The sequence below is a fragment of the Sapajus apella genome, unplaced genomic scaffold, assembly GCF_009761245.1.
Source record: "Sapajus apella isolate SASKATOON/1434 unplaced genomic scaffold, GSC_monkey_1.0 scaffold26, whole genome shotgun sequence".
Lineage (NCBI taxonomy): Eukaryota > Metazoa > Chordata > Mammalia > Primates > Cebidae > Sapajus > Sapajus apella.
The window spans coordinates 25,611,705-25,632,027 of record NW_022436966.1 but is presented as its reverse complement, the minus strand read 5'-3'; the positions used below and the strand labels follow the sequence as shown (position 1 = coordinate 25,632,027).

The following is a 20,323-nucleotide window of genomic DNA, read 5'->3' as shown; positions in this document are numbered from 1 at the left end:
CAGCTATTTTCCAGGGTTTGGCTTGGGTTTGGATGCTGGCTTCTGTGTGAAACACGAATACATGCAAATTGTACATAAAACTCCACCAGAACAGAGAGGGATTTTCCAGGCCCTGGTACATCTCTAGGGAGTTAAAAATGGAAGATCTTTCTTCTTAAAGTGGCCCAGACTGAGACTTTTCCTTTGGGAAAAGGGCTAGTAGCTCTTTGTAAGGCTGGTGTGTGTGTGTGTGTGTGTATGTGTGTGTATATATACATATGCATGATGCTGTGCAAATGCCCAGGGCTGTCTGGCATTTTCCATAAAGTGAGAGCTTGAGATTGCCTAAGCCTTCTGATTTCTGATGCCTTCTCCAGGCCTGGAGGCACTGCTTCGTTCAGAGGACACAAAGGCCTGACTACCTGGCTTTAGCAAGCTAGGACACCCAGGGTGGCATCTTTACCTTTCTAGTCATCTCTGAGGAGGCTGCTTGCCAAGACTCTGACTTCTACTGGCCATAGCTAGATGGTGAGGGCTTCTTAGAGCTCATTCCACCTTTAAGGGGGCCCCACAGCGCCAGCATGAGATGGGTAAGTCCAGGCCTAAGGTTAGGAGCAATTCCTGGAGCCTGAGGAAGTTGTAGGCAACAGTGAGCTACCAGTGGTGGGGCAAACTGGAGACCCCCAAGACAGTGAGAGAGGCCACAGCATCTGAGGGAATGGAGCTCTTTCTTGGCCTGAGGTTCAGAAGAAACTGCACCAAGGAAAGGCATCCCTATCAATGTCACTGTTCCTGAAATGATGGGAGAACCCCAACCCTGCTTCTCACTGCTCTCCCTCCAGCAGGACCCCTTTAGGCATGGGTCTCATCCTCTACCAAGTCCCCTGACCTAGGGAGCCCCAGCTTTTCAGGGAAGCAGCCCCCGGCATCTGGGGCACTGAGCTCTGCGGCCTGAGGTGAAGGATGATGGTGTGATGTATCATGGCAGTGTGACTGAGACTGAGTTGGGGGATGGGGACAGGGGAACACAGGCAAAAATACACATGTGCCACATGGATCCTGAGCCGCCATTGTACCTTGGAGGACTGGTGTTTCTCTGGGAAGTTGGGGGTGGGAAGTGAAAGGGTCTTACTTTCCTGTCCCTTGAAATCATGCTCACGATTCTTTTAGAAGATTGCTCAAGCTGCCTCCAATTAATTGCCTCTTTCCAAAACCAACGCATAGGAAAAGAAGTAAAAACAGCTGAGGCTGCAGCATAAGCAACTTAGGATAGACTCTAGGAAGCACTGCCAACAGAGAAGGCTGCCAAGAAACGTTTTGAGTTTTTCTTCTCTGGAGGTGGGTCCTGGTTCCTCCCCTGGAGACCAGGATTCTGTGTAGTCCTGCACGCTGGTTGGCGGATTGCCTGGACGTCTCTTTAGGCCTGTCTAGCTCACAAAGTCTTGCTGGCTGGGTTTTAGGCTGCCGTACTGTTGCCGGGGCTCACTTCCTGTGGGTAGGTTGTTATTTTGCCCGCAGATCAAGTCCTCACTATCTAGAAGCCTCAATCATGGGGATCTCTTTTTTCCTCTCTGGATAGCTCTGATCCCCAAGTTATTTATTTCCTGTTGCCTAGGTAATACCTCTAATTGGATGCCTTTTAATCATTCCCTTTTTTAAAGGGATAAATGTGGATTTTATTTCCAGGTCTTGTCAGAGGGCCCTGCCCTAGAGAACACATGCCCCTGTGAGTGTGCAGTCCCGTCATTGTGACTGAAACCATGGCTTGGAAGGCGGGGATGCTCACTGGGCCGGCCTGACAGTCACAGTGAATCCTGAAAGCATGGCTTTCACAGGAGCCCACCCTTCAGGATTTAGCAAGACTGACCTCTCTCCTCGCCAGCATTGCTTCACTGGCTTCACCCCAGATTAGGGCCTGTGTTTAAAAACCAATTCTAACTCAAATCAGAAATTAGCTGGAGAGTCACTGAGATGCAAGGTAAGCTTTCCCTCAGAAAGGGGAAAGAAGAGTCTGACATTCCAGCACTTTGGGAGGCCGAGGCGGGTGGATCACGAGGTCAAGAGATCAAGACCATCCTGGTCAACATGGTGAAACCCCGTCTCTACTAAAACTACAAAAAATTAGCTGGGCATGGTGGCGCGTGCCTGTAGTCCCAGCTACTCAGGAGGCTGAGGCAGGAGAATTGCCTGAACCCAGGAGGCGGAGGTTGCGGTGAGCCGAGATCGCGCCATTGCACTCCAGCCTGGGTAACAAGAGCGAAACTCCATCTCAAAAAAAAAAAAAAAAAAAAGAAGAGTCTGACATTCAAGTTTGACTCTAATGCTGTGTGCATGAGCGTGTGCATGCATGGTTTTGTGTGTGTTTTCCAGGCACAGTTGCCTGGGAGAGAGATTTCACAGCATGGCTCGGGCTGGAGGTGGCGAGGCGGTGCTTTTCTAAGACTTCCTATCAGAAGCTGTGCATACTGGTGGGTCACACCGTGCCTGTATAAACTCTGGAACCTGTCCTTGGCCTCATCATAGATGAGAAAAATGGGCAGAGAGAGTGTTTGTTTACAGCTCCAGACCCTCATCCTTTCAATGAATCCTGGGTATCTGGCCTTCCTCCAGGTCAGGGACCCCTGTGCTGCGGAAGGCAAGTCTGGGAGAATCTGTCCCTCAGCCTGAGAGCAAAACTTTAATCCTAACATTACTTTCATCCACCAGTTTCACCAGCTCCCTCCCTCCTGCCTTCCTCTACCTCCAATAGGCTGTGCATGGAGAAGACAAATCCACTTGATAAACAATATTTGGAGAGGGATTCTGTCCTTCCTGACCCCAAACACATTATGGCCTCTGGAGCCAAATACCCTGACATTTACAAGATGGCTTCTTTTGGGTTCCTGGTGCTGCAGGTCCTGGTTCCCAAGGACGCGGCTGGCAGAGCTGCCTCCTTCAGAGGAGGAGGAGAGGCTGGAGGGCTGTGCCCCGCAATCCCATGATCTCTTAAAGGAGGAAAAATTGAACTGATCCACAGTAGTTAAGAAAAAACAATCCACACCAACAAAGAAAAATTGTGTATGAGAAGACTCAGATATTCCTGGTTAATAATGAAAAGCACTGCTGTGGATGAGCTGTGACAGAAAGGACGGTTGGGGGATTCAAGATGTGCTGATTCCAGACTGGAGATCGGCCAGCTAAAGCCCAGCAGGGCTCCTGCAGCCTCAGCGCTCCCCTCCCCACAGGTGCCCTGGACTGCCCAGCATTAGAAGTAGCTGCCCTGTGCTCTGTCCTAAATGGACTAACTCTGGGCTGAGAAAGGCCAGCTAAGCCCCCCACCACCGCAATTTCCAAATCTGGGGGAAATGCCACAGTCCGCAAGTTGGTGCTATGTTTCATCTCATTGCATAATACTACACCATTCTCTGTGTGTAGTGGCTGTTCTATATATATACATCGGGAGGCAACATATGGCTTTCCCTACCCCCACCTGTCAAAACTGTGACTATATCACTTCTGACGACCAGAAGGAAGCTGCTAGGCTGGGCCAGGATTCTAAATGCTGAGGAGGTAATTCAGAGCCACGAAAAGTTGCACCATATGCTTTGGGGTTGCCGGCTGCTTCTGTGCATGGGGATAGGGTTTAGTGCCAGTCTGCAAAACTCTCCTCGCTGCGGTATGCCCTGGGTGGGGGTCTGGGGAGCCACCTTTTCTCTCCCTGAAGGAGAATATGCTGGGGGCCACGGTTCTCCAAGAGGGGACTCATAAGGAACACAGGCGTCCCCAAAACCTGCCCTTGATAACATCAGGCCTGGCCAAATAGTATTTCTTTAAAAAATTTTTTTTGTTTCATTTTATTGGATAAAGATTAAGAAAGCGCCAGCAGTGAGTGACTGAGAGAAGGGAAGCAAACCATGCCCGGCGGCCCCAGGGCCTGGAGAGGGTCCCGGCGCGGGCGGACGGGCGGTCTACCTGGAGGCGCTGGTCTCGGCCAGCCGGTTGTTCATGATGCCCAGCGCGCCCACGCCGCCCGAGAAGCCGTTCTGGCGCGTGTTGACGCACACGCTGCGCGGGTAGCCGTTGGCAGTCTCCGACAGCTGCTTCTGCAGCAGCGCCAGCGACACCTTGTTGGAGGCCGTGAGGTCGCGCATGGAGATGAGCTCGCCCGAGAGGCGGCGGCCTTCGGCGTCGCTGTCGCGGGCCGCGGGGTCGGCGCCGAGCGCGGCCAGGCGGCGGCGCAGCCGGGAGCCCGGGGTGATGGCGTTGCGCCGGGACAGGGGCGCGCCGGGCGCCGGGCAGCAGCGCGCGCAGCAGCGGCAGCTCAGCTTGCGCAGCATCCAGTTGAGCACCTGCTTGATGAGGATGGAGATGACGTTGAAGAGCGAGTAGATGCAGCACACGCCGAGCAGGATGAAGAGGAAGTTGCCCAGGCGGTAGAGCCCCTGGTTCCGGTAGGCGGCGTGCTGGCTGCTCACCAGGTCCCCGAAGCCGATGGTGCTGAAGGTGACGAAGCAGAAGTAGAGCGAGTCCACGTAATCCCAGCCTTCCACGCTGGTGTACATGGCCGAGGCGCAGCACGACAGCAGCACGGCGAACAGGCCTAGGATGAGCAGCACGTGGTACACCGAGGGCTTCCAGCCCGCCAGGCTGTCGGCCTCCGAGAGCGCGGAGCCCCGGCGGAAGGTGGCTGGCAGCAGGCCGCTGCGGCGCAGCTGGCGCTCCCGGCAGGCGCGCATGATGAAGGCCAGCAGCGAGATGATGCGCTCCAGGAAGAGGTTGAAGAACAGGATGGTCCCGGCGCAGCCGAACAGTCCGTAGGCAATGAGGAAGGCCTTCCCGCCCACCGTCGCGGGGGTGGTCATGCCGAAACCTGTGGAGACAGGGCAGGGTCAGCGCGGTCCTGGCCGCGCAGGTGGTCCTCACGGGGCGTTGGAGGGGGGGTGCGGAGCACGCAGGTGCTCGCGTGGCTCCTATTTTGAGTGGCACCACTCAGGTGGAGGGAAAACATCACTTAGTCATTTCTCTCCCTTGGTGGCACCTGATAGGGTTCATGATCTTGGCAGCCCCTATACTGATGGGGGAGACAGGGCCCTTCATCTTGGGGACCTATAAATCCAAGTGGGTGGGGCAGGTAGTCACTAGGAAGGACCCATCATGACATACAAAATAGAAACCACTGCTGCACAGGTGCAAACCACTGAGATACCCACAAAGCAAACAAGTGACACCTGCTCTCCCACTCCCCCAAATTGTTTTTTGAAAGCTGTCATCTTTATTTTAGTTCATAAATACATTAATATGCTAGTTTAGGTGAATTTTGCTGGGTGAATTACAAATATTTACATTAGCAAAAAAACCAACATAGATCTCTTCGAAGACACCTAGCTTCTTATGTGCTTGTACATTTTTTATACCAGTCTTGTTACTTGGAAACTCCACTGCCTACTTGAGACTGGGGAAAAAAGCCAAGTAATCTTAGTGCTGTGACTAATTTTCACTGCACAGGCACTTTGAAAAGGTCTTTGGTCAAAGGATCATATTTTCTTTTGTGTGTGTGTGGTGGGGGGGCAGGTTCTTTGTCACACAGGCTGGAGTGCTGTGGTGCAATCATAGCTCACTGCAGCCTTGAACTCCTGGGCTCAAGTGATTCTCCTGCCTCAGCCTCCCAAGTGATAGGACTACAGGTGTTTGCCACCAGGTCCAGCAAATTCTTTGTTATTTTTTCTAGAGGCAGAGAAAGGACCATATTTTCTTAGTCTACCAACATTTCATGCCTTCTGGAATTGGGCATGAGGCCAAGTGGGTAGTCCTGTCACTTCCTAGTTCTTACAATGTGAATATGGGGTGACACGAGAATGTGCATTTCAAACCAATTCCCAGATGATTCTAAAGTCTTTCATACTAGAATAGCAGGCTTTTCTGTTGAAAGGGCAGGTTTAAAGAGTTGTCATATGTGCTCATTTTTTTCCAAGTATGTCAAAGATTTTCAACCCCTCCCTGTTATAAAAAAAAATCAGTTTACCAACTCTGCCTACTAATGGACCCCAAAATTAAGTGTCAATGCTCAAAAGTCAACTGTAGCTCCTCTTCTTTCCTCAAATAAGTTATTTGGAATTGTGAATGAATCCAAACTGAAAAACTCGACTATAAGTCTTTCTCGAAACGCTTGGTTTTTTAATGTAACCTGGAGCACACCTGGGCAGACAGCCTTGTTAGGGAAGATTCCGTAGGGCTTTGCCTAAATTGGGATTTCTCACTCTGGGATCAGGTAGAGTGTAATCAGGTGGCTAGAGTTAATGGTCTCTGAAAAGAGCTTTGTGAAGCTGACGAAAGGATTGTTGGAGAGTAGTTCACCCACACCCTTCAGGGAGTAAGCATGGCTCTGCCACTGGGTGCCAGCTCCTCAACCAAGGATCACCATCAATCATCCTTGCTCACACTTATGGCCAAGGAAAGGCTCTGGCCCAGCTGGGTCCCGTGCTGGTGGTATGTCTCAAATTTCTTTGTTCTGAGAGGTCTACACAACTGCATATTGTTTCAGGCTCTTATCATTCTTAACTTACCATATGTTCAATGCACAGGCTTTAAGGATGTCCTTATCAATTGATTTCTGCAGGTGTGGCTGCCTGCCAGTGTGCTCGCTCATGCCATCCAGGGCAGTGCAGAGTGGCAGCTCTGCCTCTCCAGCCTGGGCTCTCTGCCGACTGCTAGCTGTGGTCTCTCTGTGGGACTCATGGTTGCCTGACTGATTATGGGAGGGGGTTTCATCTCTTGGTGGGAAGATTCACTTACTGCTTGGAGTCTGAGCTGAAAAAATGGATCATTTGTCTGAGCAGCACCATGGTACCATTCAACACCTCTGGCAGTGGTTAGGGGCATCCCTGTTTAATTTGTGCCCTATAGCAGAAGGGCTACCTGTGCCCTGCCAGTGGGGTGGGACTAGCCTTGGGAAAGTAGAGAAGAATTGTCCCATGTGGCTTATGATTTCCCTAAACAGACTATAGAAAATATTTCTTGTATTACTTTCAGAGTATGTTCCTTAAGCCTATGTGCTAACAATCATTTTCTAGACTGTCTGAAGGAAATGCCCAATTGCCTGAGCGTGGTGTTCATCTTATGCTTAATGTCTCGGGTTAGGGGAAAATCTTATGATGTTACCCATGTTGAGGAAGAAGATGGATTATGTCCCTACATTCACAGAAAGTGAAAAAAACCAAAGTAGCTATGTAACCAAGAACCTGATGGAGGGATTGTGCTACATTGTAAAGCCACACTCAAGTTCTTGAATTTATAAATAAATCAATTCTGAAGTTACATGGCTATAGGTGGAGTGGGAGTATGTGTGTGTGTTTATAAAATGTTTTAGACCAATAACCTAAATGTCTAACAACACAACTATATGATTGCCTATTCATAAAAAGAATACTATACAGCAATGAAAAAGCATGAACCATCGCTACTTGCAACAACACAGATAAATCTCACAAAAAGAACGTTGAGCAAAATAAACTGGACACAAAAGAATACATTCTGCATTATTCCATTAGTATAAAATTGGAAATCAGACCAAACTACAATATTTTTTAGGGATGCCTGCATGGTTGGTAAAATTATAAGGGAAAGCAAGGAAGTAATTTTGATAAGTCAGACCTGGGATTTCCTCTGGAGGATGGCAGGGGGTAGGAGCTGAGAGGGGACAGAGGGGACCTCTGGGGTACTAGAAATGATTTTGTGGCCTGGGTGTTATTTACATGTGTGTTAGCTGTATAATAATTTGTAAAATTGTATGTTTTATGAGTTTTTTGTACTCATAATCAGAAAAAAATTTTAATTTCTAGACTGTTAGAACTCTCAGATACCCTAATTCTGACATGCCCCTCACTGTACAGGTGAGGGAGTGGGGGCTTAGGGGCTGTAACCTGCATCTTATTGGGGACAGACTGCCACCTTTTGTCCTGGGTTCAAACCTGGTGCATAGACCAGTATGCACAATACTGTGTCTACTCACTGAGGGAAAACAAAATCTCCTATAGAGGGATAACTCTGTTAAATTTCTAAGGTAATTGAAAATCCTGGGCCTGAAGAAACAGTACTTTGTCTAAGAAAATGTTGAATTGTATTTTTCAGCTACTGTCTCAAAGCTGAGAACAATATGTGTACAGTTCTCCCCATTCTAACAGAAGTTCCAGACACATCAATGCTGGACTTACTAAAACAGCAAAACAGGTCTGGGGCTAGCAACCCCCCACACCCCCACCTCCAGGCTGTATGGAAAGGCTGGGGATTGAAGGGCTCTTCCATTAGTCAGGAAGTTGTTCTGGGGAGTTGTGGCGGTGGGGAGTGGTGTGGCTTCTTTCACTCACCCCTAGGCCAGGGGATGGTTGGAGCAGGGAAGGTCAAGAGGACTTATGGGGCTGCAGCAAAAGGAGAGCCCGGCAGCTCACTTCCCAGCGGCTGGGCACAGCCGCTCACAGCCCTGCCCAGAGTGGAGCATGGTGAGAGTTCTGGGAGAATCTGACAGTTCCCCTGGAGTCCAGAGCTGTGCTGGAGAGTTCTCTGGGTGGGAAGCTGACTGGGGCAGGCCCCACAGGCAGGTGAGGAAGAGGGCAGGGGGGGAAGAGGGCACTCATGGGAGCCATCTGCACTTCGAGGGCTTGCTGCATCAGGATGTGTGAGGGTGACATGGGTCACCAGTGGGTGACAAGTGGATATTGAAAGGAAGAGATCTGAAGAGACTGCCCAAGAGGGCTGCCTGCTGGTGCAAGGTGGCCCCAGCAAGAAGAGGCTGAGGGTCAGGGGGCTGGGGACAGCGTGAGAGGGAGTCACAGGAGGAAGGATGGAGAGGGCAGTGCCCACTCAGAGAGTGGGGCAGGGAGTGGTCCCTGTACAGGGCTCCCAAGGACCCATAAATAGTTGCTATGAAAGCACATATGCCTGTTCTAACAGGGAGCCTTGCAGCCCTACTAGCAAAAGTTAAGAAGGAATGATAGTGGCTCCAGTGATGTAAGATCACCCCCATGCCCCATCCACTGTGGGTCCTGTGAGCCATGTATCAGCCCCGAGCTGGAGGGAGAGGCTAAGCTCTGATTAGAAGTGAATTTGAAGATTTGATTAAACATCTGAGAATGAGTCTTAATCTTAAACTGGTACTTAAAAAAAAAAAAAAAAAAAAAAAACTGGGCACAGTGGCTTATCCCTGTAATCCCAACGCTTTGGGAGGCCGAGGCAGGCAGATCACCTGAGGTCGGGAGTTTGAGACCAATCTGACCAACATGGAAAAACCCAGTCTCTTCTAAAAATGCAAAAGATTAGCCGGGTGTGGTGGCACACGCCTGTAATCCCAGCTGCTCAGGAGGCTGAGGCAGGAGAATTGCTTGAACCCAGGAGGCAGAGGTTGCAGTGAGCAGAGATTGCGCCATTGCACTCCAGCCTGGGCAACAAGAGTGAAACTTTGTTTCAAGAAGAAAAAAGAAAAATTGGCTGAGCACTCTGGCTCATGCCTGTAATCCCAGCACTTTGGGAGGCCAAGGTGAGTGAATGACTTGAGACCAGCCTGGGCAACATGGCGAAACCCCGTCTCTACTAAAAATGCAAAAATTAGCCAGGTATGGTGGTGTGCACTTGTAATCCCACCTACTTGGGAGGCTGAGGCACAAGAATTGCTTGAACCTGGGAGGCAGAGGTTGCAATGAGCTGAGATCATGTCCCTAGCATCCAGCCTGGACCACAGAGTGAAACTCTCTCTCAAAAAACAAACAAAAAAACCCCACAAAAAAACCAAACTATTTGGAAAACTCTAGCATCTACCTAAGATTTTAAGGAATCTAAAAGGGAGTTGTTTATTTTTTTTCTGAGATGGAGTTTCATTCTTGTTGCCCAGGCTGGAGTCCAATGGTGTGATCTTGGCTCACCGCAACCTCCACCTCCTGCAAGCAATTCTCCTGCCTCAGCCTCCTGAGTAGCTGGGATTACAAGCATGTGCCACCATGCCTGGCTAATTTTGTATTTTTAGTAGAGATGGGTTTCTCCATGTTGGTCAGGCTGGTCTCGAACTCCCGACCTCAGGTGATCTGCTCACCTCAGCCTCCCAAAGTTCTGGGATTACAGGCGTGAGCCACTGTGCCTGGCCTAAAAAGTTCTTAAAGAAGATAAATGACACAAAGCCATTTCCAGTGTTGGCCCATTTAATAAATTGGTTCCACCTGGATTTTCTCTCCACTGTGGTGAAAGCTGCCACCTAACAGGGCCGACCCTGCCTGCATTATCACAGGTTGTCAACAGAACCTGAGGGAGAGGCCAGCTCCATTCAACAGATGAGGAAACTGCAGGTTAAAGGGTGAAGCAGTTGCGAAGGCCCCACAGTTTGGAAATGGTGGAACCAAGACTGAAACCAAGGTGTGCTAGCATCTAAAGCTCACGCTCTTTCCACCACACCAGACTGTATTCTGAGGGCACCAAGGAAACTCCACTGTTCTTAAGAAACCAAATTTCAGTCCTTCAGGACTGCAGCCAGGGGAGCATCTTCATGGGAGAGTGGCTGCTGCTGAGAGTTGTGACTCTCGCCCTTAAGAGTCCTCTGTCCTCTGTGGCCCCTTTCCACTGACCACTGCTGCCCTCTTAACAGGGAAGAGGGGCTATGCCTGTCCCCTAAAGAGTCTACGAAGGTGGACTCATTGCCTTCTCATGCCAAAACTCAGACAAGCTGGGGTATTTACGTAACACTTGACCCAGGGCTTGGGGACAGCATGAGGAATGAGGTGCAGAGGGGACTGCTGCTTCTGGGAGACAGCCTTCCTGGTTGACCACAGGCAAAGTACTCATTGGCTTTTGGGGTCCCCACAGGCCTGCCCTGCCTGATCTACTTTTGAGAGACCAAGGCCATCTCCTCCACTCTCTGGGGGCTTCTTCCGACTCCTCCAAACTCTTCCATGTTTGGACTCCTGGCTCCTTCCCAAGGCCATCTATTGGAGTTGGGGTTTCCAGTTGAGGATCTGCCTTTTTCCTGGATGACCAAACCTACAATGAGACCGGCCTCATGCTCAGGATGTGGCTTTAACTGAGGGGCTCAGCAAGGCAACTAACACCGGACATGAAACTGGTAAGACCAACATCCACCTGTTCATTCCTTCAGCAAACATTCACTGAGGACAGCATCAGGCTGGCAGCATGATTCGAGGCTCAGGAATATGGTGGAAAACCAGACAGATGCAGTTCCTGTCCTAACAGAGTCTCTGGGGTGCCTTCCTGGAGGCCCCTCACTGGGTTTCTTGGTGGTTTTGTATAGATCCTGCCCCCTCTGCTGCCAGCAGTCTCTCGCCCCTGGGACAGGTCACATAGAGTCTGGGCCAGAACACGTCTTGGGATCTTCTCGTGGCCATGGCTCAGCTTGCATTCAGCATAACAACTTAGTTGGGGGTGGGGTGGGGGGCTGCAGGCCCCAAATGATGCTAAATACCATACTGGCTGTGTAGCACCATCTGCCCAGAATTAAGGGACAGGCAAGTCAGAGGCGTCTCCGACAATGCAGAGGGCAGCCAGTGAAAACGTCCTTCTTACTGTCCTGTTCCTGAGGTCGCTCTGTGCCGGCTTTACTGCCCTTCACTTTCCTGCAGAGCACAATCAGCTCAGCCTAGGAGACAAACAGTCCACCCTCCTTCCGCATCAAGGTCAGTAGGTTCAGAGCTCTAGGGGATGCTGAGATCCTGGGACAGGCTTCCTGCTGAGGGCACTGGGGCCTATGCTCATGCTACTGCCTAGCCAGTTGCCTCCCAGAGTAGAGGAGCAGTCTCCCAAGCTCTTGCAATTTGTGGGGCGCCAAGCTGCTCTGGAGAGGGGCCTCAAAGCTTCAGCCAGAGAAAAGGCAAACCCAGCCACCCTGAGAATCTCCTCCTCCCCCTCAATCACACCCTGCAGAGGCGTAATCTGTCCCTGGGCTCGCACCAAGCCTATTTTGTTTATGCTACAATTGATCTGCCATCCCAATTTGCAAAGAGCAGACACTTGGGGGCTTTATTATGCCACTTTGACAAAAGCTGTGAAGCTCGTTCCCACAGTCTGTCTGGTGCCGCCTTCGCAAATGGGGCCCTGGTGACAGGGCCTTCGGAGTTCAGCTCAGAGAGCATGGAAGCGAGATGGAGAGGCCAGCACTGATCTGTATCATGCAGCCCTGGGTGGCATCGGCTGGTCCCTTGACATACTCCTCCCATCCAGGCCTCCCAGCCACTCTGTGAGGGAGGCACTATTACCCCCAACAATGCAGGCAAGGAAGTGGGCTGAGGGAGGGGAAGCATTCATTGAAGTTAGTTTGTACGTGGCTGAACTGACCCTGAAGCCCATGCCCTTTCCACTGTGCTGGACAGATGGGAAGTCTTGACTCATTACCAGCTGGAAGCTTTTCCTGCTGGGCTCTGCACTGTCAACTGAGAGAGATGGAAATAAAATGTACTGTATAGTCCAATCTGGGATACTTCTGAGAGTGAAAGTGGCTCTCCTAATAATTACCCCAGGACAGCATGTATAAACCAGGGCTGTTCTAAGCAACTGGGACACATGATTAAAATGCAGATTCCATGGCAGGTCTCACTCAGAGGTTTATTTAGTGTGTCAGAAAAGGGGCCCAGGAATCTGCATTTTAACAAAAGTCCCCAGATACATCTGATGTAAATGGAGTATTCCTTTAAGAATGTCATTCCTTTAAGAAACAATGTTAATAAGGTATTCCAGATGACCCTATTGGTTGAAATCTGTCCAACTACAAATATTTTGATTTAAATTTCCATTGACCTAATGTTTTTGTGGTGGGCATTGCAGCTCTCTCCTTACCAATCATTCTCCCAAACTGTACTATGTTGAGTAGCAGCCAGGCTACTTGGAGAACTGACCCAGCCCCAGGAATGGACTCTATTAGTCTAGGCCAATCAGGATCATCCAATTCCTTACCATGATTGGCTCAAGGATGAGTAGACCTAAGTCAATCAGTGCAAAGCAGTTTCATGGCTGCAGAGAAGCCATGGGAAGGCTGAGGTGTGGACTCAGTGGGCAGGTATGGAGAAAGACTCAGAAATATTGGGCATGGCCCATGCTCATTAGGGTTGCCAGGTAACAGGACACCCAGTTAAATATGACTTGAGTAAACAAGAAATCATTTTTTAAGTACATCTCAAATATTGCATGGGACATACTTGTACTAAAATATAGTTGATTCTCTAAAATTCAAATTTCACTAAGCATGCTGTCTTTTTATTTCCTAAACCTGGCAACCCTACTCATGACCCCATTTGTCAGCTTGGCACACTCCTCTGAGAAGCCTCTCCCAATATCCCTATCTCATTTGATCCTTCCTGACTGGCCAGTGTTGGGATTAAAAGCCTCATTTTCATAAGGAACCCAAGGCTCACACAAGGCTAAGCCCTGCCCAGCCAAGACAGCAGCCAGGCCTCCCATGTCCCTGTCTCCAAACAGGGAGGAGTGGGAAATGTGGGGAGGGCTGTGGGATGGAGGGCAGGGCTGCCAACAGCCTGCTCTGTGGCTGGAACTGTGACACTATCTGGGAGCAGGAGGGGCTTCTAACCAGACTCCATGGGGGAGGACTGGACACTTGAGAGGGCACTGGCCCAGAGACTCTCCTGGGACATGTGCTCCAGCCCCAGTACCTTAGGGCTGCATGTGTCAGCTTTCTCCATGTCACATCCCTGGGTAGGACAACCGACCACCCTGGATAAGCCCTGAACCTTTTGGGAGAGCGGGTGCTAAAAGAATAGCTGGAGAAGTCATTAAAGCACTTAGGACTGAAAATGCGGAGGGTGTAATAACAGCTGGTGTGTATTGAGCCCTTCAATTCATTTAATCCTCACAACTGCATGAGACTGTTTTCGTTGATTCCAAGTCACAGCTTTTTTCCTCTCTCGTTAACATCTCTGAAACCGTGCACCTTGTAGTCAATGGCCTGACACTTTATTTGGCAGTATTTAAAAATTGAAATGGTACACACAATGATGGTGTGTTTATAATCTATAGTGTCTAAGACTTGATGAACTACAGTGGGGATGATTATTATCCCCAGTTGTGAGATTAGTAAACTGAGTTGCATTTAACAGAGAAAGACATTGAAGTTCAGTAACTTGCCCAAGATCACAGGGCGGGCACATGGCAGAGCTTTGAAACTAGAGGAAGGAGTCTGCAATGAGATAAAGGAAAGCAGCAAATGCACAAGAGTCTGGAAGGAGAGGTAGGCTGCTTTTGGCAAGAGCAGCAATTCTCAACTCAGGCTGCACAACAGAATCACCTGGGGAACTGAAAACAATCCCCAGTCCCCAGATGCATCCAGACCAATTTAGGTCAGCATCAGAGCTGAGGACTTCCTGATGGAATGATTAGGAAAGACATACAGAAGAACAGATATTTGTGTCCAGTCTCAACAATTGGGTGGGGCCAGGCATGGTGGCTCACACCTGTAATCCCAGCACTTTAGGAGGCTGAGGCAGATGGATGGCTTGAGCCCAGGAGTTCAAGACCAGCCTGGGCAACATAGTGGGATCCCATTTCTAAAAAAAAAAAAAAAACAAAAAAAACCCTAAAAATCAGCTGGGCATGGTGGCATATGCTTGTGGTTCCAGTTACTCAGGAGGCTGAAGTGGGAGGTCAAGGCTGCAGTGAGTCATGACTGTACCATTGCACTCTAGCCTGACCCTGTCTCAAAAAAACCAAAAACTAAACAAACAAAAAAGATTAGGTGGGATTTTAAGAGATTGGCCAGGGGCAGAGGCCTAGGCTTGGGAAAGGCATCCCCTGCTGGGAGAGTGCAGTGTCAGGGCCATTGGGCAGGGTGAGGGGTTCATCCTGCTGGTGAAGCCTGGCCCATAGGAAATATCCAGTAACTCACCGATGGAGCAGGGGAATCTGTGGAAGAAGAGAAGGAACGATGCTGGTGAGGCAGGAGAATAGGGAATTAGGGTAACCAAGGGTTAAGGCATAATCAAAAGAACAGCAGGTGCAGCCAATTCTAGGCAAGATTAGGCAGCACACAGGCCACATCTTCCTGTGATAACAAGGCAGCAGTTTCCACTTCAGCCTCTGATTGTGAGCCAAGCTGTCATTTTAGCCTCTGATTTGTCACAGGCCAATTCTTCATAGGGTGTAACCAACCCTAGGCCTCTAAAGGGCACCTAGGGGTGTTATCAAATTCTTTTAGCTTTATAAAAACCCTGGGAGAGGTGGAGGTTGCAGTGAGCTGAGATCGCGCAACTGCACTCCAGCTTGGGTGACAGAGCAAGACTTCATCCCAAAAAAACCCAAAAAACCAAAAACCAATATTCATTTATTCAACAAATATTTATTTGCACATTATGTACCAGGCTGTTATAGGAATTAGGGATACAGCTTTAAATAAAACAGACAACACTATCCTGGAGCACACATTCTAGTAACAATAAACAAACACAAATTCATAAATAGCATTAAAAAAAAACACCCTGGGGAGCACTGCAATAGGGAGGCTCTTGGGCTGCCTGCTTGAGTCTGCTCCCACTGTGTGGAATGGACTTTTGCCTCAATAAACCTGTGCTTTCATTATTGGGTTTTTTTTTTATGCTTTTTATTTTTTGAGACAGGATCTTGCTGTCACCCAGGCTGGAGTGCAGTGGCATGATCTTGGCTTACTGCAACCTTCAGCCCCTGGGCTTAAGTGATCCTCCCGCCTCAGCCTCCAGAGTAGCTGAAACCACAGGTTCCTGCCACCGTGCCTGGGAATTACTCCATTCTTTTATTCCTTTGTCTTTTATTGCTTTATTCTTTTGCTGCTTTGTTTGTGCGTTCAGTTCTTTGCTCAACATGCTAAGAACCTGGACAACTCACAGTCAAGGCCTTCTACCTAGTAGCCCTGGGAGCGTCTCCCAGCACCTTGGACTCCGGCTGACCCTACAGGAGCTGTGTGGAGTAAGCATTGCCTGGCACCTGTCACTGTGCCCTGCTCTGTAGAAACTTCTAGAGTGACCTCATGCTCAGAAGATAAACTCAGTGAGTTTTCACTCCTGCAGGCTTGGGAAGGGCCTCTTGGAGAGCTGAGAGCAGAGCTAGGAGCAGGGACGGTGGTGTCAGGCTCTGGTGCCTCCACTTGCTTAGGGAGTGACATGGACATATTTCTCACCTTCTCTGACCCTTGCTTCTTCCTCTAAAAATGGCCCAATGGCCTACCTTTTGTTTTTTTGAGACAATCTCACTCTGTTGCCCAGGCTGGAGTGCAGTGGTGCAATCTCGGCTCAGTCCACCTTCAAGCCATTCCCCTGCCTCAGCCTCCTGAGTAGCTGAGACTATAGGCGCTTGCCATCATGCCCAGTTAATTTTTGTATTTTTAGTAGAGATGGGGTTTCACCATGTTGGCCAGGCTGGTCTCCAACTCCTGACCTCAGGTGATCTGCCCTCCTTGGCCTCCCAAAGTACTGGGATTACAGGCACTCGCCACCGCATCTGGCCCAGTGCCCTACCCCTGAATGACATTGTGAGGATTAAATGAGGATGCAGTTCCCACATGCATCCCACGGTGTCCGGGACATAGTAAGCTCCCCAAAAGCGCCAAGCATAGCTGGGAAGCCCGATGGATGAGGCATGGCCCTTATTTCACAGTGAGGTGGTTCAGGTGGAGCAGGCAGGGAATGGGCAAATCACAAAGTAATGTGTGGATTTCCATGGCAGGGAAACGCCGTCGTATGTACACTCAAGTCTGGCTCTACCTTTGGACTCGCCGTTCTCCCACCTCGCTGGGCCTCCATCTCCTCACCTCTGAGCTCACTTCCAGCATTGGACCCTGTGCTGGGTAGGAGGCCTGGCTAGAGGTTAGGCACCATCTTTTCCAGTCCCCAAAGTGAGAGAGTATGTGTGTGGGAGGGAGATTTTAAAATGGGGCTGTTGTGGAAAAGCTGAGACCGTGGGCTGCTGTATTTGTTGGCACTTGTGGGTTTGTCTGATTTGTGGAGCCGGATGGACTGCTCCCTGAGGACAGAAGCTCTTGGTTTTCTTCCCTCTGACGGCAGGTGTGGGGTGGGAGCATCCACTGCACCCCTCTCTCCCTGGGTGCGCGGTGATCGGGACAGAGAAGCTACAGTCAGCCAGGCACAGAGGAAACGGTCCTCCATCCCTGTTCTGCTTTTGTCTTGTTCTCTGGGGGCCTTTGAGGTGACTTTCTTCATTTGATGACAGCAGAGGATTGGAGGTGGGGCCAGATGAGGTGGCAAGAGTAGGGGAGCTAGCGACAGAGGATGAACCCCACAGGCTCAGGCCAGTGACTTCTGCCATTAGAGAGGTTTTGGTTAACTGTGAGCACAGGCAAGGGACTTTCCTGAATCAGCTTTGTACCTCGGCACAGCCTTCCTTGCCAGCGGGACTGGCTTCAACCCCCCACTCTTCACTTTATCTCTGGGATTAAGGTTTTCTCTCCTCACCAGAAATCATTCAGCAAAATGACTTATTAAAAGCCAGTTAACCACTCCTGCCTCCGGGTACCTCCCGTTTAACAACCTCTCCTGGGGAGCAGCTGTCAAGCTCGGCCTGAGCTGGCGGGAAGATGACTCATTTACATAGAGCCTGTCTCCAGCCTGCCCCCCCAGATCTGTCCCTGTCTCCCTGATGATTAATCCTTCCCAGGGATGAGATCACTGCCCCTTCTGCCCCCGACAAAAAGAGCAGAGACCTCAGCTAAGCCCAGAATTTTGGGAGATATCTGAATCCAAGACCAAGGGAGGCCTTTGATGGGACAAAGATGTGACCGAAGAACCCAGAGTTAGGGGCAGTGAGTTGAGGAAAGCTCTGCCCACATACCCCATCCCTCCCTCCTCCCAGCCAGTTCAGGGCGCACATGTGGCTTGTCCAGGGAAGAGCTCCCGGGTCACAGCACCCCTCAGAAGGGAAAACGGCTGGGTGGCCATGGAGAGAAGGCACTTGGAGTCGCAAAACAATGTCAATTCAATCACCTTACCTCAACTCTTCTGTCACACAGGAGCAGATTTTAAAAGGAAGTCTGTGGTGGTTTGTAAAGCAAAGAATCCTGCTCTAAAATGGGTAGTTCCAAGCCCTCTCAATGATTCGTTTTATACGCCTGGAGAAGCACAGCCTCGTCCTTTCCATGGAGCTACAAGCTGCATCTGGGGGGCACAAGGCCCAGGCTGAGGGGGCACAGAACCTTCGGGGACAACTCAGGGCACAGAGGACACTCCTTAAGGGCCTGGCTCCCTCCAAATGAGGGGTCCCCAGGCTTGGCCTTCCCACAGAAGGCAGCCTGGTTGGCTGCTTCAAAGGAGTAATAAAGACGAGTGGCCATGATGAAAACAAACCCACACCTTTCAGCTGCAGCCAGGGAGGTGCTCTAGAGACCCAAGGGGAGTGGTGTGTCTGTCCTGCTAGCCCCTGACTTGCCTACCCTATGGGCTGGTAAAGGGACTGCCACAGCACCTCAGCACAAGGGTCTCTCTCTCTTTTCATTCAGCCCAAAATGTCAAAGCACAGCATCTGTCAGGGCCTGCCTGTGGTCAGCAGGGGCTGGCTTGCTGGACTGTGGCTGAGAGGTAAGGCACACCCCTCCTCTAATGGGGGTGGGGCCGGAACCAACGGTACATTCCACTCTCAGCTGCCACAGACAGACAGGGAGGTTGATGGCTGGCACACAGGAAGTGAGGGATGGTAGGGACTGAATTTATGGCACCCCATCCCAGACCAAGCACTCTGCTGGTGCTTTCACAGGTGTAATCCCCAGAGCAACTCCTGGGGGAGGCGTCATTACACCGGTGAGGAAACCAAGGCTCAGAGAAGTAAGGCAGCACAGGCCCCAGACCCATGCCCACAGCTCTTTCCACTCCGCCTCTTGAAGCCTGACTCTGCCGTAGGTCCAGAGAATGCAGCTGTGATTTTTCCCTGAGATGAGCAAGTACACTGCGCCAGGGTACTTGCTGTGGCCAAAATGCCTGCCCTGGGTCTGTGGCATGACATGTCTGACCCTGTGAGACAGAAGGAGATGGAGGCTGAGGTTCAGAGACATTAATGACCTTGAAGGTCAGGGTCACAGAAGATGGCACAACAAGCACTGCAACTCAGGTACGCCCAATTTCAAATCTGCCTTCCTGCCACCTCCTTGCTGTGCCTATTGTCCCCTTCCCTTCATATGGCCTGGGACCCAGGCTCCCTGGTTTTCTGGAAACATTCTCTCACATTTTGGCTCATTCTGCGCACTGTCCCAGGTGGTGGTATTGAGGTACAGCTCTGCCCAGATCAGTCTCCGGCTCAGCTGCCTTGGGTTCCCATTTCAAGGTCAGGAATGACTTATTTCCTTTTCTCTTCGCCTTTCTGAATCCTCTCCATCACGTGGCAGCACTGTCAGCTCAGGCATTTAGTTGTGTGCTGCCTTGTGACAGCCCCTGCCCTATTGTCCCAGAGAATTATTTAAACCTTTGTGTTTTTCTACGTTATCTTGCCAATGAGGACATGGCCTATGTCTTGGGCTTCCCACCACCCTCCAGAATGCAGGTGCTCAGGGAACAGCTGCTAAATTCCTGACAGAATTGGCAGTTTGTCCAGTGATTACCAGCAGACGCCGTACCAGAAACATGGTCTCCATCTTCGTTTCCGTTAACTCAACATGTTTTTGAGACCTGCTGTGTTCCAGGCATGAGGGCAGGGGGAGGAAGACTGTAGTAAGATTGCCCATGCTCTGCGGCCCTAGACCTCCAAGAACACAACTGTAGTCAAACACAACTGAGCTTCTTGGCTCACTGCCACGAGGAAGCCTGGCCACCATAGGAAGCCTAGGGCATCTCAGTCAGAGGTTATCAAAGAGGGCTAATGCTGGGAAATGCTGAGTATATTATAAATTATATTGTTTGCTAAGAAGAACAATGGCGAGGAAAACCTAGCTGCTTCCCCCTCCAAGTGGAAAACTACTTGGGGCATTCTAAATTAGCAAGACAGTATATCTTATGCCGTTTAAAACAATTCCTTAAGCATGAGATATGTGACCCTGCCGCCGTGGCTCCCTCGTGGAGAATACTTTCTAGTTTGTCCTTGATCAGTGGTAAGCAGGCACCAGCTGCCTACGTAGTTTATCTTGGTTCTATGAGAAAACACAGAACACCTGTTTGTTAATAATAATGTGTTCAGAGAGAATAAGTACGTGGGTCAGAATCTGCTCCAGGCCCTCAGCCTGGAATGCTGTCAGCCCCCTGATGCTCTCAGCTGGGAAGGCAGTTGGCCCTCGGATGGTGCCACTTTGCTGTTCTATCTGGGTGTCTGCTTCTTAATGCCTTCAGTGCCGGCAGGGTGGGTGTCTCTATGGCCAAGCTGGTCTCGGTAGGCTAATTCTAGGAGTTGGGCTTGACTTCTTGAG

The 20,323-nt window shown here is 50.3% G+C and overlaps 1 protein-coding gene across 1 annotated transcript in view; it reads right to left on the bottom strand.

Moving 5' to 3' along the window:
* Positions 1-3,783: 3,783 nt before the first annotated feature.
* Positions 3,784-20,323, bottom strand: part of KCNK12 (potassium two pore domain channel subfamily K member 12) — a 50,916-nt gene continuing 34,376 nt past the window's right edge. The window contains exon 2 of the mRNA XM_032292186.1: positions 3,784-4,828. Coding sequence (XP_032148077.1) covers positions 3,927-4,828 — 902 coding nt within the window. The 3' untranslated portion in view covers positions 3,784-3,926. The remainder of the gene's footprint in view (positions 4,829-20,323) is intronic.